General features: G+C 37.5%; 1 protein-coding gene across 8 annotated transcripts in view; it reads left to right on the forward strand.

Annotated features, from left to right (window-relative positions):
• The window catches only part of STXBP4 (syntaxin binding protein 4), a 200,433-nt gene that overhangs the window by 124,958 nt on the left and 60,178 nt on the right, over positions 1-15,297 (forward strand). Inside the window, exon 17 of one of the 8 annotated variants that reach the window (XM_064271255.1) lies at positions 241-1,144. The exons of the other annotated variants lie outside the window; for them this stretch is intronic. Coding sequence (XP_064127325.1) covers positions 241-320 — 80 coding nt within the window. The 3' untranslated portion in view covers positions 321-1,144. Of the gene's footprint in view, positions 1-240; positions 1,145-15,297 lie in introns of those variants that run through there. 8 annotated transcript variants of the gene reach the window in all.

Genomic DNA, 15,297 nt, shown 5'->3' on the forward strand with positions numbered 1-15,297 from the left:
AATGACGAGAGAAAATGTTAGTTAGGTTGGCGATATTTTGATTTTAATTTCTGGTGACATAAAAAGGTGCAGAACTTTATTTTTGTTATTTTGAAAAAATATGCAAAGAATGATTAAGCAGGAAAAATTGCTGATAATCTACCACCAAGAGACAATCAGCATTTACATTTTGTCAAAATTACGTTATTTACATTTTGGCACCTTGAAGACTAAGGCACGCCTTACCGTTGGTGTTTTCAGTTGTCTCATATGCATGCGAAAGCTGGACGTTCAATATGGAAGACCGAAGAATTGATGCCTTTGGATTATGGTGTTGGTGAAGAATATTGAATATACCATGGACTGGCAGAAGAACAGACAAGTACATCTTGGAAGAAGTGCAGCCAGAATGCTCCTTGGAAGCTAGGAGGATGAGACTTCATCTCACGTACTTTTGAACATGTTATCAGGATGGACCAGGACATTATGCCTGGTGTCTTGGTCATCTATTGCTGCCATAACAGAAATACCACAGGTGGATGGCTTTAACAAAGAGAAGTTTATTCTTTCACAGTCCAGTAGTCTAAAAGTCCAAATTCAGGGCGTCAGCTCCAGGGAAAGGCTTTCTCTCTGTGTCATCAGTCTTCCCTTGGTCTGGAAGCATCTCAGTGCAGGAACCCCAAATCCAAAGGACATACTCTGCTCCTGGCACTGCCTTCTTGGTGGTATGAGGTCCCCATGTCTCTGTGCTCACGTCTCTCTTTTATATCTTGAAAGAGATTGGCTTAAGACACTATCTAATCTCGTAAATCTCATGAATATAACTGCCTCTAATCCATTTTATTACATCATAGTGATAGAATTTACAACATACAGGGAACTCACATCAGATGATAAAATGGTAGACAATCATACAATACTGGGAATCTTGACCTAGCCAAGTTGACAGATATTTTGGGGGGACACAATTCAATCCATGACATTTGGTAAAGTAGAGGGTCAGTGAAAAAGAAGACCCTCAAGAAGATGGGTTGACACAGTGGCTGCAACATTGGACTCAAGCATAACAACAATTGTGAGGATGGTGCAGGACCGGGCAGTGTTGCATTCTGTTGTACACAGAGTCATTGTGAGTCATAAGCAACTAGATGACACCTAACAACAACAACTTTCAGTCTTTTTTTTTTTTTTTTTTTTGCTTTGCTTTTTTAAGTTTACTAACAGTCTTGGGTTTACTTTTTGTGTAGTGGGAGAAGCATAGTAGCTAACAGCACAGACTCAAAAACCTGATTACCTACCTAGGTTCAAATCCAGCCCTGCCTCTTATGAGCAACATGATCTTGGAGAGTTTCTTAACCTCATTTATGAAGTTAACTGCCTCAGTATCCTCACCTGTAATATGAAGGAATGACAAATTATTTTATAAGCTTATTCTATTATCTGGTATACAAGACAGAATTGATTCCATCCTCTTTCCCTCACCTTTCCAATCTTGCCCAACCAACCCATTACTGTCGACTTGATTCTGGCTTTTTTGTCCGATTTCTCTCCTTCCCCTGGCACTCATTTGGCAGGCTTCTCATCCTTTTTGTCATTTTATTTATCATTCTCCTGATGTTCTGTGGTTTATTTTTCTCGAAGTGCAAGTATTGTTTACAAACATAACCTAGGTTAGGAGCCTCCCCAAATCCTGGGAGCTGAACTAACAGGAGAAACTGAGGAACACAGCAGAGTTTTTAAAGCTTTTGTCTGTAATGGCTTTCAAGTTGCATTGCCCTGTACCCTCACCAAATATGGCCTGGATCTGTTCTGAAATAAAAAAGGATAATAAACTAATTAAAGCATTTGACTGTCTGTATCGGAGTTATTATCCTAAAAAGCCATTAACCATACAACGATAATCAAATGACTGGATGGGCCGTTAACAATAATATGTCCCTTAGGGTACCACATCACAACTGTGCATGCTGTGTAGAGACTATTGTGCCTGAATTGTTTCTAAGACTAGGCTAAATGTGAACTATTTAGGTAATAGAGAATCCAAGGGAAAACATTTTTTTCTTTTGTTTGCTTCAAGAAAGGATTAGCATTTATTTTAAGAATCTTTAAAGAAAGGGAGAGATTTTAAAAAATGACCTAGTTAGCCTTCTTAAAGTAATTATTCTAACATATTTTTTCAAAAAAGAGAATCTAAAATTTGGGACTATAATGAAGCCTGGTAGGTTTTGTGCTGCTTTTATTAAGCCATGAAGTGAGTACCTGTGTCCCTGGACAAAGTTTTAATGTAACTGTTTTTGGTCAAATAGCATCACAGCAAAGCATGGCCATGAAAGGTGGAACACTTCTCTTCTTGGCTTCGTGGTTGAAAACAAAACTGAGTCTTCGGGTCTCTCTATGGAACTCAATGGGCCTTTGGGGTATGACAATCATAAAAAAATAATTTCCAGGGAAAACCTTGATTTTGAATGTTTTGTCACCCTTTCAGCTATTCTTCCAGTTTCTGATTCAGGAAATAAAATAGCTGCAGTAGCTATAATATCCTTTCTTTGTGAGCAAGATTTTTGTTAACCTTAATCGTCATTGAAAACATCTTTGCTCTGTCCTACTACTGTAATGGAGGTTGTTATTTGAAAGTGGACCTGTCTTCATTGATGAAGTACTAACAGGGCTCTGTGAAGTGCATCGATATGTTTCAGCTGGAGAGTTTTTATATAGTAAAACGCTGTTATTTTATTGCTTGGCTAGGTACTGAATTGACATTAACTTAAGGAAACAGACTGTTGCAGGTTTTTCTAAGTAGCTTGCCATAAATCAGCCTCCAAAGACTTCCTTAGGAAACACATTGGTTCTTTAAAAAAATATATGAATGCAATACATTGAACGTAGTTCTTAAATCATCTGGCTCTCCTTTTGTAGTCTAGAAAAATATATCAATGTGTAATGTGGCTTCTTAGAGATTTGAAAAACAAAGAGTGTGTTCCAATTTCCAACAGAGCTGTCAATTTTGCAGTGCTTTGCTTGTTTTCGTTTGTTAGGAGTTGACTGTGGGGCCACATGCATTTGTGTAGCATCTTGCCTTAGCCCATCAACTTGAAGTTGTCTTTTAAAAAGTGACAAATTATGTTCTGCTTCCAAATAGAAAAGCAGGTTTTGTTAATATATTTTCTGTATCTTTAACTACTCCCTCTTCTTTTTTATCCTTTGAATAAAAACTGTTTGCTTGTTTAATGAACTGCAACAACACAATTATTGCGAAATTGGCTATTTAGTAGTATAATTGAATCCCTAGCCCAATCACAGTTTAAAATAATAAACAATTCCTCAGCAGAGTGGTGCCAGTGGCCATTCTGAAGATCAGGGTTCTCAGGCAATGGCAAAGGGAAGCAGACCTAAGTAATTGAAACATTTAAGACAGGATATAGGGGTGTTGTTATCCTCCAATATCTCAGTTTATTCTTTAAATTTATAATAATTCAGGGGTCAAATATGAACTAAATTTGACTAATCAGATATGATTAATGTTTAACTATGTTCATAAGTGACAGAGTAAAACTTCAGTTTTTCTGAACCATGGATGAACCCGTTGCCGTTGAGTTGTTTCCAACTCATTGCGACCCTATAGGACAGAGCAGAACTGGCCCATAGAGTTTCCAAGGAACACCTGGTGGATTCAAACTGCTGACCCTTTGGTTAACAGCCATAGCACTTACCCACTAAGCCAGCAGGGTTTCCACCGTGGGTGAAGGTTTTAATTTTCATTCGTTCTCCTCCCTTAGTCTTGATAGCCCAATACAGGAGTAAAGACGAACTCCGGGGAATAATTTTTTGATTGTTCATATTTCAGCTAAAATATCTGAGCTACTTCTTTATATCTCTGGGACTGAAAAGTGTAATGAAGCATACATATTCATAAACTTTTTTTTTAATGCTCAAAGTAGATGTTGCCATTTCCCAAGGACCTGATAAATGCAGTCAAATGAAATATTGCTATAGAATGTTTTCCATTTGAGAATATATTTTCACTATTTTACTGTCAAAGTATTTTATTGGTGTTTTTGTTATTTCTGAAGACCATTGGTGCGTAAATCATAGCACACATATATGTGTTTACCATAATATCATATTCAGAAATCTATGAAGGCAACAAATTTGTTGGAACTTGCAGAGCAAGGAGTGTGCTCTCTTTTCTGTTTAGCTGCTCACTTGCCAAGTTTCCCCATCTTAAGTTTCCTGCTTAATGATGTTACTGAAACTTAATTGGTATTTAATACAATTTTGAGATTACCAGATAAAAGATTTCACAGAAACACCAATTTTGTTATCTGGCTTTCTGTGTCATGGTTACCCTTAGTACACACTAAATGTAAAAACAAATGTAAACTTCCTTGTATATGAGGGTAATATGGTAAGAGCGTGAAGAGGTCAAAAAGGACAATTATGGTTATAAATAATTATCATGTAAGTAAACCACAAAGCAGGTAATTGTTAATTTTTGCTCAAACATTTTCTCATTTGAGTGGAAGAAAAACCACTGGGCTGTTGTGCTCCTCTCTTACAGGAGTGCTCTGTTATATGACCTAGATTTCAAATCTCTATAGTATTTCCTGTAGAATACCAATATATTCCCTCTCTGCACACCTTCCATTAATAATAAAATGAGTCAGCTACACAGAGACACTATCTGTACAAAGTTTTTAAGCAAATATTTTTATTAATGAAAAATGAGTACATAGTGCTATTAAGTTCAGATAAGCTAACAAACTATGTATAATTAAGAATCTAAAGGAAAATTTCTCAAGAGGTAAATAAAGATTCACTCTTAAGCTCTTTCTCTTTAGTAATAATATGCTTTTGCTCGTCTGTAAAGAAACAAAGAAATTTCTTATTTCTGTGTCAGATATAATCTTAGAATTCTTAGTAGGCAGAAACTGTGATTCTTTTAATTTGATATTATGCTAAACAAAATTTTTTTTTATCTACTGTCTCTTCAAAGAATCTTTCCTGCTGTCACAATCTACTATTATAATCTCAGTCTTGAAAAACAAAGAGTGTGTTCCATTTCCAACAGAGCTGTCAATTTTGCAGTGCTTTGCTTGTTTTCTACTCTGTCCTATAGGGTCGCTATGAGTCAGAATTGACTCGACGGCACTGGGTTGCTTGTTTTCGTTTGTTAGGGGTTGACTGTAGGGCCAGTCAAAAAAAAAAAAAAATTTTTTTTTTTTTTTAAATGAGCATTCACTTTCTGGAAGGCAGACAGCTATTCGATTCTATCATATGTCAAATAATATGGCAGATTTCAGTCAGACTATAGGCTTTCCTCTTGGCCCAGCCTTTACTGTAAAAAATAATATTTGTGAATTTTTCTTTCTGTAGCTCATTCAGATTTCAATGATGACCAAAAGTCTTAGGTAGGTCCTAATATTATTGGTAGGAAATTAGCCAAATCCAAGATCGTTTCATGGAACACTACATCATGTGATTAAGCCTTCCCAATACTCTGAACTTGACTAAATAGCACAGCACTCTTTTAAGAATGTACCTTTAAGAAACACAGGTCTATCCAAATTAGCTACACTAATAGTAAGAAAACAAAACGATAGCTTTCAGCTATATCTAAATGACATCAAGCGTCTGTATTACAAGTGAAATCCTGAGTCATCTAGCTGTTTCCAAAGGTACAAATGTTTGCATTGTGTGGGCAAAACATCTGAAAAATTGGTTGAATGTTTTTAGCTAGTATTTGAATTATTGCCATGATCTCAGAGTATTACTATAAAGCAGTCTTCTCTAGGAGCCATTTTCTCCCCCAATCATGCTATCACTTCTATTCCTTCCTTCCCTCCCTTTCTTTCTTCAAAAATATTGATTACCTACTCTTGTCAAACACTGGGTGTGAACAGGGAGTAAAACAGGCATGGTCTTTCAGGAGCATACACTTTTTTTTACACTTGGTGGGTAATAATTAGACATTTTAAAAGAGCTTATATAATCACACATTGTAGTAAGAGAATAAAGTACTGTTTGTCCATTCAACAATGCCTACTATATGCCAGGCCTTTTGAGAAGTCCATTCTACGCAGGGGTAAATGAAACAGACATGATACCTATTCTCATAAAGTTTATGGTTTAGTTGGGGAAGACAAACAATAAACAGGAAAACAAATACGTAATTTCAAACTGAGAAAGTGTCATGCCTGTAGTGAACAGGTTACTCTGATAGAGGTGGAAGGGGATCCACCTAGCTAGGGGGAACAAGGAAGGTCTGTCTGTCTGCAAGGTAAAATTTAAACAGAGACCTAAAAGGTACACGTAACTACAGTTAAAGTTGCTAAAGCACAATTTTTATTGTCCTTATATTCTGAAATTCTCTTTACAATTAATTAATTTCAAGTCTTTCCCCAGATACTTAGAGGATGTGGTGTTGTTGTTGTTAGGTGCCATCGAGTTGATTCTGGCTCATAGCGACCCTCTGTACAACAGAATGAAACACTGCCCAGTCCTGCACCATCCTCACAATTGTTGTTATGCATGAGCCCACTGTTGCAGCCACTGTGTCAGTTCATCTCCTTGAAGGTCTTCCTCTTTTTCACTGACCATCTGCTTTGCCAGCCATGATGTCCTTCTCCAGGGACTGATCCCTGGATGTGATAAAGAGTAATTTTTAATACTATTACATTTTCTTTATCAGTCAGTTCTTGCTATTCTGTAAATTTAGCTTCAAGCATTCAGGTTTTTATCAATAATATTTTCAAATTAAAATTCCATATTTAATGGATTGTCAGTGAGCAATGTAGAATGACAAATGATTAAAGCAAGTAGGCAATTAAACAGACGATAATGGAAGACAGTGATCCAATGGGGAGAAAAAATGATTTTTAAGATTCTCAGTGTTTATAAATTTTTTCAGTGTTTATAAATTAGATTCTAAGAGTAGATTTAACTTACTGGATTTTAAATACAGGTTTTGAATATTCACACAAATGTCTAATAACCAAATACTGTGTTGGTAGTCTCTATGTGTAAATAGTTATATGCCATTCTAGGTGCTGCTTAGGAGGCAGCTTCCAGCTAGAGCCAAGTACAGTGCTTTAAGACATGAATTCTATATAGCATTACATATATGTTATATAGTGACTATATTCCATAGTGATGAGCATTCCCGATAGAAGGAACAGTGTCTGAAAAAAGGATAGAGGAAAAGAAGTCCATAGTATGTTCCCGACCATAAGTGAGATTGATGAGACATGACAGTGAAAAGGAAGATTGTGGCCACATTGTAAAATGTCTTTTTTTTTTTTTTTTTTTTTGTAACTTTATTTATTGAGGATATAAACAGCCAAACATACGGCTATCAACCGTTTCTACATGTATAGTTCAGTGACATTGACTACATTCTTGGAGTTGTGCAACCATTCTTGTTATTCCTCCTCCATTAACATAAACTCCCTGCCCCCTAAGGTTCTATCTAATCTTTCGAGTTGCTGTTGTCAATATGATCCCATATAGATAGTTCTTAAAAGAGCATAATGCTCAAGGCAGACATTTTTTACTAGTTAAGCTAAATTATTGTTCAGCTTTAAGAAAACTTCAGGGAATATTTTTGGTTTAAGTTTTGAAGATTATCTCAAGGCAGTAGTTTCAGGGGTTCATCCAGCCCCCTTAGCTCCAGAAAGCGTGGAGTCCATGAGAATTTTAAATTCTGTTCTTCACTGTTCCCCTTTTGATTAGGATTCTTCTAAGTATTTTGTTTGTTTTAAATTGGGGTTGCTCATGCTGCTGCTTCGAGAGTTTTTTTTTTTTTTGAGGTGTACAAGTGTAAGTGTACAACTCAGTGAATTTTGACAAATGTGTATAGTTGTATAACACTTCTACAATCATGTTCTAAAACATTTCCATCACCCCAAAACTTTTTCTCGTGTCCCTGGGTAATCAACCCTCTCCCTCATCCCTATCATCCCTAGAACTACCTGTCTGCTTTCTATCACTATAACGAAAACCAAAACCAAACCCAGTGCTGTCAAGTCGATTCCGACTCCTAGCGACCCTATAGGACAGAGTAGAACTGCCCCGTAGAGTTTCCAAGGATAGTTTTGCCTTTTCTAGAATTTCAGATAGACTATAAGTATCTAGTTTCTTCCACTTAGCATAATGCTTTTTAGATTTACCCATGTTGTTGCATGTATCGGTAATATCAGTTTTGCTTAGTGGTATTCCATTGTATTGATGAACCGCAATTTGTTTATCCAATTACCAGTTGGTGAACATTATAAATAAAGCTGCGGTAGAGATTTAAGTATAAGTCCTTCTGTGGATTTATGTTTTGAAAGGGTCTTAAATGCATTTAAAAAAAAAAAAAAAAAAACTTTTTTAGTTTTTTTAAATGCCATATTATGGATTTTCTTTTTTTAAGTGGTGATAAACTATACTGTCAGACTAATGTTCTTTGAAGAGGAGAAAAAGCAAATTTCAAATCACTTTTAATTGAGTATTAAGTATTTGATGTACTCTGATTGCATGAATACTATTATTTGAAAAATGTATCTCCTCTAAATCGACTCGATGGCAATACGGTTGGTTTTTTATTTTTTGAGGCATTTTTATTGCTTTTAAAAAAATCATTAAAAAAAATTTAAGCAAATCTTAAAGGCAAATATCTGAGGGAAGCTTTGTTTTTATGATTTTTTTTTTCAAATTCCACCAGAAAGTAATATAAGATCCTTAACAAATTTCTATATAAGCATACCATTTTTTAATTTCAAAGACAAGGATGTTAACAGCAAAATGCTATGTAATTAGGAACTAATGATGTTTTGAGTTTCACTATTTGTACTCAGGGTAGGAAATATCAATGACGTTGACTTTATTTCATCTGGTATGTGGTAGCATTTCTAAAATTGCATGTTCGTTGGTCTTCTACTACCCTGTTGTCAAAATCCACAAATAACAGTTGTGCAAATATTTGTGAGAAGGTACCCCTGGTGTGTATAAAGACCTTAGAACAATAATAAAATGTGAAATACGTGCAGGATTCACTATGAAGCATCAATCTTCATGGGAGGCAAATTTCTGTAATCAGTCAACAAATATTTATTGATTCCCACTATGTGTGAGGCACCACTTTGTATCTGTGTGCCATTCTACCAGGCACTGAGATAGTAGGCACTCAGCAATGTGAGTAGAAAAGTGTTGAATGAAGTTCCTGGCAGATCCAGGGCCTGGGTAGGTAAGGAGCCAGAGGTGCTGCTGAGAATGTTGGAGAGGTTACCATGTCCAGCAAGTGTGAGACATATTTTGATGAGCTGGACTAGGGATAGCTTGGCTGAGATTTCGACAGAGATTGAGAGATTGAATCTGGAGATCTGAGACCACCACCTTCAACCCCACTTTACCTGCCCAGCTGTAGCCTGCCATATAATCCCTTTCACATATTCTCTCTCTCCTTTTTTTCCTAGAGTCTGCAAACAATATTACACATCTATAAAATTTCATAGCCAGTGTAATTAAAAGCAGTAAGCCTTTCTCTTACATCTCTTTCCTATCTCTTCCTACGTCAGGCCTCTCATTCCCTTGCTTACTTTTTTCTCTTTGCCTTTCTCTTTCTCCTCTTATTTTCTCTCCCTCACTAACTGACCACTGATTGAAATAGAAAATTGTTTGTAAATTTTCTGGATTTATTGGGGAAAAAAATTTACAATTTTGTGACTAACGTACAGATTACTCTGATATATATTATACATCTTAAAAATAGGTATAAAGTTATTTTTATTTGTATGTGCCTTTGGTATCTTTTTCTCAGTAACATTTCCCTTCCTAGGGATGAAAAAAGAAAAAAAAATTACTTTTGGTTTTGACATTATATGAATAAAGAAAAATATAAATGAGCATTGTGGTAGGCAGAACTCTAAGATGGCCCTCAAAATACCTAGTACCTGGTATACATATATCTCTTCCAAGTATTCAACCAAACACTAATTTAGGCGTTGCTGTGAATTAATGGACCTGTTACAAGGGCAAGGAAAAAAAAAAAAAGGAATTGCACCTTTTCTTCTCTGCTCCATTTGGGAAAACTAACTGATTGACCATTTAGTGATTGGAAATGGTAAAGTTGCTGTCAGGCAAGTTTGATTTCCACTGGTTAAGAGTAACAGTAATTGGACCAAAGCAAAAGCCAAAAAGTTTCCTGTACACACCCAAACACTTTGAAGGACAGGGTAGCTGGGGCTGGGCCCTGGGGACCATACTTTGGGGTCAATTGGCATAACAAAGTTTGTTAAGAAAATGTTCTGTATCCCATTTTGATGAGTTGCATCTGGGGTCTTAAAAGCTTGCTAGTGGCCGTCTAAGATGTATCAGTTAGTCCCAACCCACTTGGAGCAAAGGAGAATGAAGAACACCAAAGACACAAGGAAAATATTAGCCCTAGAGACAGAAGGTCCACATAAACCAGAGACTCTCTGTCAGTCTGAGACCAGAAGAACTAAATGGTGCCCAGCTACCACCAATGACCACCCTGACAAGGAACACAACAGAGAGTCCTGGATGAAAACGGAGAAAAGTACTGAGCAGAACTCAAATTCATGTAAAAAGACCAGACTAATGGTCTGACAGAGACTGGAGGAACACCTGAAACTATGGCCTCTGAACGCTCTGTTAACCCAGAGCTAAAAGCATTTCGAAAGTCCACTCTTCAGACAAAGATTAGACAAGACTATAAAACAAAAATTAGTACTCGTGAGGAGTGTGCTTCTTACTTCATTCAGATACGTGAGACCAAATGGGCAACTCCTGTTCTGAGACAGGATGAGCAGGCAGGAAGGCGTAGGAGCTAGCTGAATGGGCATCCAGGATGGAAAGGAGGAGCGTGCTTTTACATTATAGGGATTGCAGCTAATGTCACATAACAATATGTGTATAAATTTTTGTATGGGAAATTAACTTGAGTTATAAACTTTCACCTAAAGCACAATTTAAAAAAAAGAGTTAACAGTAACATGCTTTACATGTAATCAGCTGACCTTCAAACAGGGAGATTACCTGGTGGGCCTGACCTAATCACATAAGCCCTTTAAACCTGAGCCTAGAAATCAGAGACAGAGAAGTCAGAGATTGGAAGCATGGCATCTATGTGCATTGATGGCTTGAATATGGAGGGGCCTCTACAAGCTGAAAGCAGCCCCAGCTGACAGCCAGCAAGAAATAGGGGACCTGAGTCCCACAACAGCAATTTGGCCAAAAAGAAGAATGAACTTGGAAGCTAATTTTTTGCCAAAGTCTTCAGATGAAAACTCAGCCTGGCTGACAACTTACTTTGAGCCTTGTGATACCCCAAGCAGAGAACCCAGCCATGCCATGTCAGATTTCTGGCCTATAGAACTGTGAGCTAATAAATGAGTGTTGTTTTAGGCCGCTAAGTTTGTGGTAATATGTTACGCAGCGGTAGAAAACTAATGCAAGCGTGAATAGTGTATTATTTTCTGAAAAGCTTACTTTCAAAATACATAATTTTGGAGATTCTAATATGGTTTGGATGTCATGGATTGACTTATGACCCCCCAAAAAATGTGCGTATCAACTTGGTTAGGCCATGATTCCCAGTATTGTGTGGTTGTCCTCCATTTTGTGATTGTAATTTTATGTTGAGAGCATTAGGGTAGGATTGTAATACCACCCTGACTCAGGTCACCTCCCTGATCCAAAGTAAAGGCATTTCCCTTGGGTGTGGCCTGCACCACCTTTCATCTCTCAAGAGGTGAAAGGAAAGCAAGCAGAGAGTTGGGTACCTCATACCACCAAGAAAGCAGCACCAGAGGCAGAGCGTGTCCTTTGGACTCAAGGTCCCTGCACCTGAGAAGCTCCTCGACCATGGGAAGATGGAGGACAAGGACCTTCTTCCAGAGCCAACAGAGAGAGAAAGACTTACCCTGGAGCTGACGCCTTGAATTTGGACTTTTAGCCTACTTTACTGTGAGCAAATAAATTTCTCTTTGTTAAGCTATCCACCTATGGTATTTCTGTTATGGCAGCACTAGATGACTAAGACATTGGGATACTTTCGGTATGATAGTTGAAAGCTAATGACATTCCATAGAGATACGGGCCAAAATACCTAAAGAGATACTGTCTTAGTTTCTTAGCGCTGCTGTAACAGAAATACCATAGGTGGGCGGCTTTAACAGAAACTTATTTTCTCACAGTTTAGGAGGCTAAAAGTCCGAATTCAGGGCACCAGCTCTAGAAGGCTCTCTCTGTCCATTCTGAGGGGAAATCCCTGTCTTACCCTCGCTAGCATTCTTCTCACGGTTCCTTAGAGATAGCCACATGACATCTATCCCCCATTCCTGCTTGCTTCTGTGCCTAATCTGCTTCTTTTATATCTCAAAAGTAATTGGCTGACGATAACACCCTACACTGACACTGCTTTATTAACATAATAAGGAAAACCTGATTTCCAAATGAAATTATTATCCACATATATAAAAACCAAAAAAAAAAAAAAAACGACCAAACCCATTGTCAACTCATAGCAACCATACAGAACAGAGCAGAACCTCCCCATAGGGTTTCCAAGGAGCAGCTGGTGGATTTAAACTGCCAACCTTTTGGTTAGCAGCCAGATGCTTAAGCACTGCACCACTAGGGCTCACAACACGTATTTTGGAGAACACAATTCAGTCCATAACACACACTAATTTCACTGTCCATTTGAATCCAGCATTCTGACCCAGTTAACCAGCCTATGTTCCTGTTTTCTTACATCAAATCTGTAACTCACAGGCATTCACCAAGTGTGTTACTTTTCCTCTTAACTAGTGAAAACTACGCTTGCTGGACAGACATTTAACCACCTCCAATCACCAAACGGTGAGCCAATATTTTGCCTGACTGGAGCAGAGAAGGTGCTATTTTATTTTTTTTCCTTCAAGCAGGTCCATTAATTCATGTTCAGCAGCCACTGACCCCTAATATCTTTATTGTCGTAATAGCAGCAAGTCCTTTAAGGAAATTATGTTTATCTTTGTACACTGAAAGGAATTCAAATTCCTCCCTCATCTCTTTAATCCATAAAAAAGGAAGAATATCAACTCATGGGCAAAAAAAATGGAAATATTTAAGTATATGCATTTGCAGCTCCACTTTCAACACTTTTAGCACCCTTTCAACACCTTATTCTGAAGAACTCTCTGGAGTTTTACATCTTATCGAATAGTAGATGTTTGTATTGCCATGGATATTTAGTATAGAAAATGTTTATTCCTTAATTCAGCAAATGTCAAAAAAGAACCTACTATGTGCCGCAGTAGTGCTGGCAAAAGAGCAGTGAACAAAACTGCTATTCGTAGTGAGGGAGGAAACAGAAGAAGAAAGCAGGTTGCGGGGGGATAATGAGTGCCAGAGGTTGGACAGGAGGGAAGCTTGTCGTTTTACGTAAAAGGCTGTCATCGAATCGATTCCAACTCATAGTGACCCTACTGGACAGGGTAGAACTGCCTCATGGGGTTTCCAAGGCTGTAATCTTTATGGAAGCAGACTGTCACATCTTTCTTCCACAGAACTGCTGGTGGGTACAAACTGCAGACCTTTTAGCAGCTGAGCACTTAACCACTGCGCCACCAGGACTCCTTGCCATTTTATATAGGTGCCATTAATTTGAGGGAGAACTGTAGGAGAAGAGGTTTGGGACAGAGTCAGGAGATCAGTAGTGGGTACTTTTTTAAGTTTAAAAGTGAGACAACTTGGGCAAAGTGGTGGGGAGAATGTGCAGCTGGATTTACCAGTTTGGAATTCAGGAGAGAGGTCCAGGCTGGGGATATCGAGTTTTGAGTCACTGGAGTATAGATGATATTTAAAGCCAACAGACTAGATGAAACCACCTAAGGAGTGAGTGTAAGTAGAAAAGGAAGGGAAAGAAACGGAAAATAGGGACAGGAGGGATTGAAGTACTGAGACTTGAAGCACTCCCACTTTTAAAGATTGGGAGATAAGGAGAAACTAGCAAACGAGTTGCAGAAGAAGCAGCCAGCAACCAAGGAGAACCAAGAGAAAACTGTATCTTTGAAGTCTAATTAATGAAGTGTTTCAAGAAGGAAGGAGTGATCAGCTATGTCACATAAGTCAAGCAAGATGGGATGACTGCCTGAGAGAGGAACTAACTAACTCCTAGCAAGAGAAAGGACACACTAACGAGAAAGAGGTAGAATATGTGAGTGCAGAGGCAGAAAAGTTGGTAGATCCTGTGGTGGGGATTTGTGGAAGTTCTGTCCTTACCTGCTTCTGTCTTCTCAGTGAAGGAAGAAGACCATCAGCTAAAAAAGGATATGGTAGATGTACTGAAAGTTTCTTTCTTTTTTAATGAAACATACTTGTGGATTTTATATAAAATTTATTATAACAATAACCATTGAAAATTGTCTCTCATCATAACAGATTTAAAGTGTTTAGCATAGTGTTGACATTCAGGTGCCCAACAAATGCTTGTTATTATCCCTTTACTGTAAGACAAAATTGAGCTCAAATTTTCACGTACATTTGTGAAATGAAGGCTTGCTTTCCTTTTTTTTTTTTAATCAGTTTCATCTTCCAAAACCATTATATATAACTTCGGAACTTGAGGAGAAATATAGAAAAAAAAAATTGGCTATATTATCCATCATAGTACTTGACGTTGATTAAATTAAATTTAATAGCTAACTGATTGTCATGACGAATCAGTCAAAGATTTTAAGAGCAGAATAAAGTTTGAAATGATCATTTAGTCCAGTGACACAGTTCTTCCTGGTTATACGGAGGGAAACCTCGTATTTTAGTGAGAAAAGCTTCAGCAAGTTTTGTGGCGGGTTATAACAGTACAGGAATGAAATCCACTGTATGTTATTGATTTTAGGCAAAACAAACCAAAGTGCTTTAGCCGGCATCATTCCTCAGCATTGTATAAATACCCAGAGACAACTGCCAGTGATATTCTACATTACATTCACCTCTTCAGGCTGCGTGAGGAGATGAGTGTCAAGCAGTATAAGAAAGAACATATAAGCTGGCTTCTGAAATATTTGGACATCAGAGTTCAAGGAAATGACCCAACAATTAACTGGAAGTGAAAGAACTCGCACTGTACACTGAGTTTTGCATCAGTAGGGAGGAGAAATATAGAAAATGAATATTGACTTTTTCCCCCTCTTTCCATGGGTACTCATATAGTATTTATTTGCCAAAAAATAGTGACAACAAGATAAAGAGAAGCATGAATCATGAAGTAGCCTCCAGGAATATTTTTGCTATGCTATTCCTTTAATATATTTTAGCTTTTAGCATGCACAGTGA

The sequence above is a fragment of the Loxodonta africana genome, chromosome 18 (assembly GCF_030014295.1).
Source record: "Loxodonta africana isolate mLoxAfr1 chromosome 18, mLoxAfr1.hap2, whole genome shotgun sequence".
Lineage (NCBI taxonomy): Eukaryota > Metazoa > Chordata > Mammalia > Proboscidea > Elephantidae > Loxodonta > Loxodonta africana.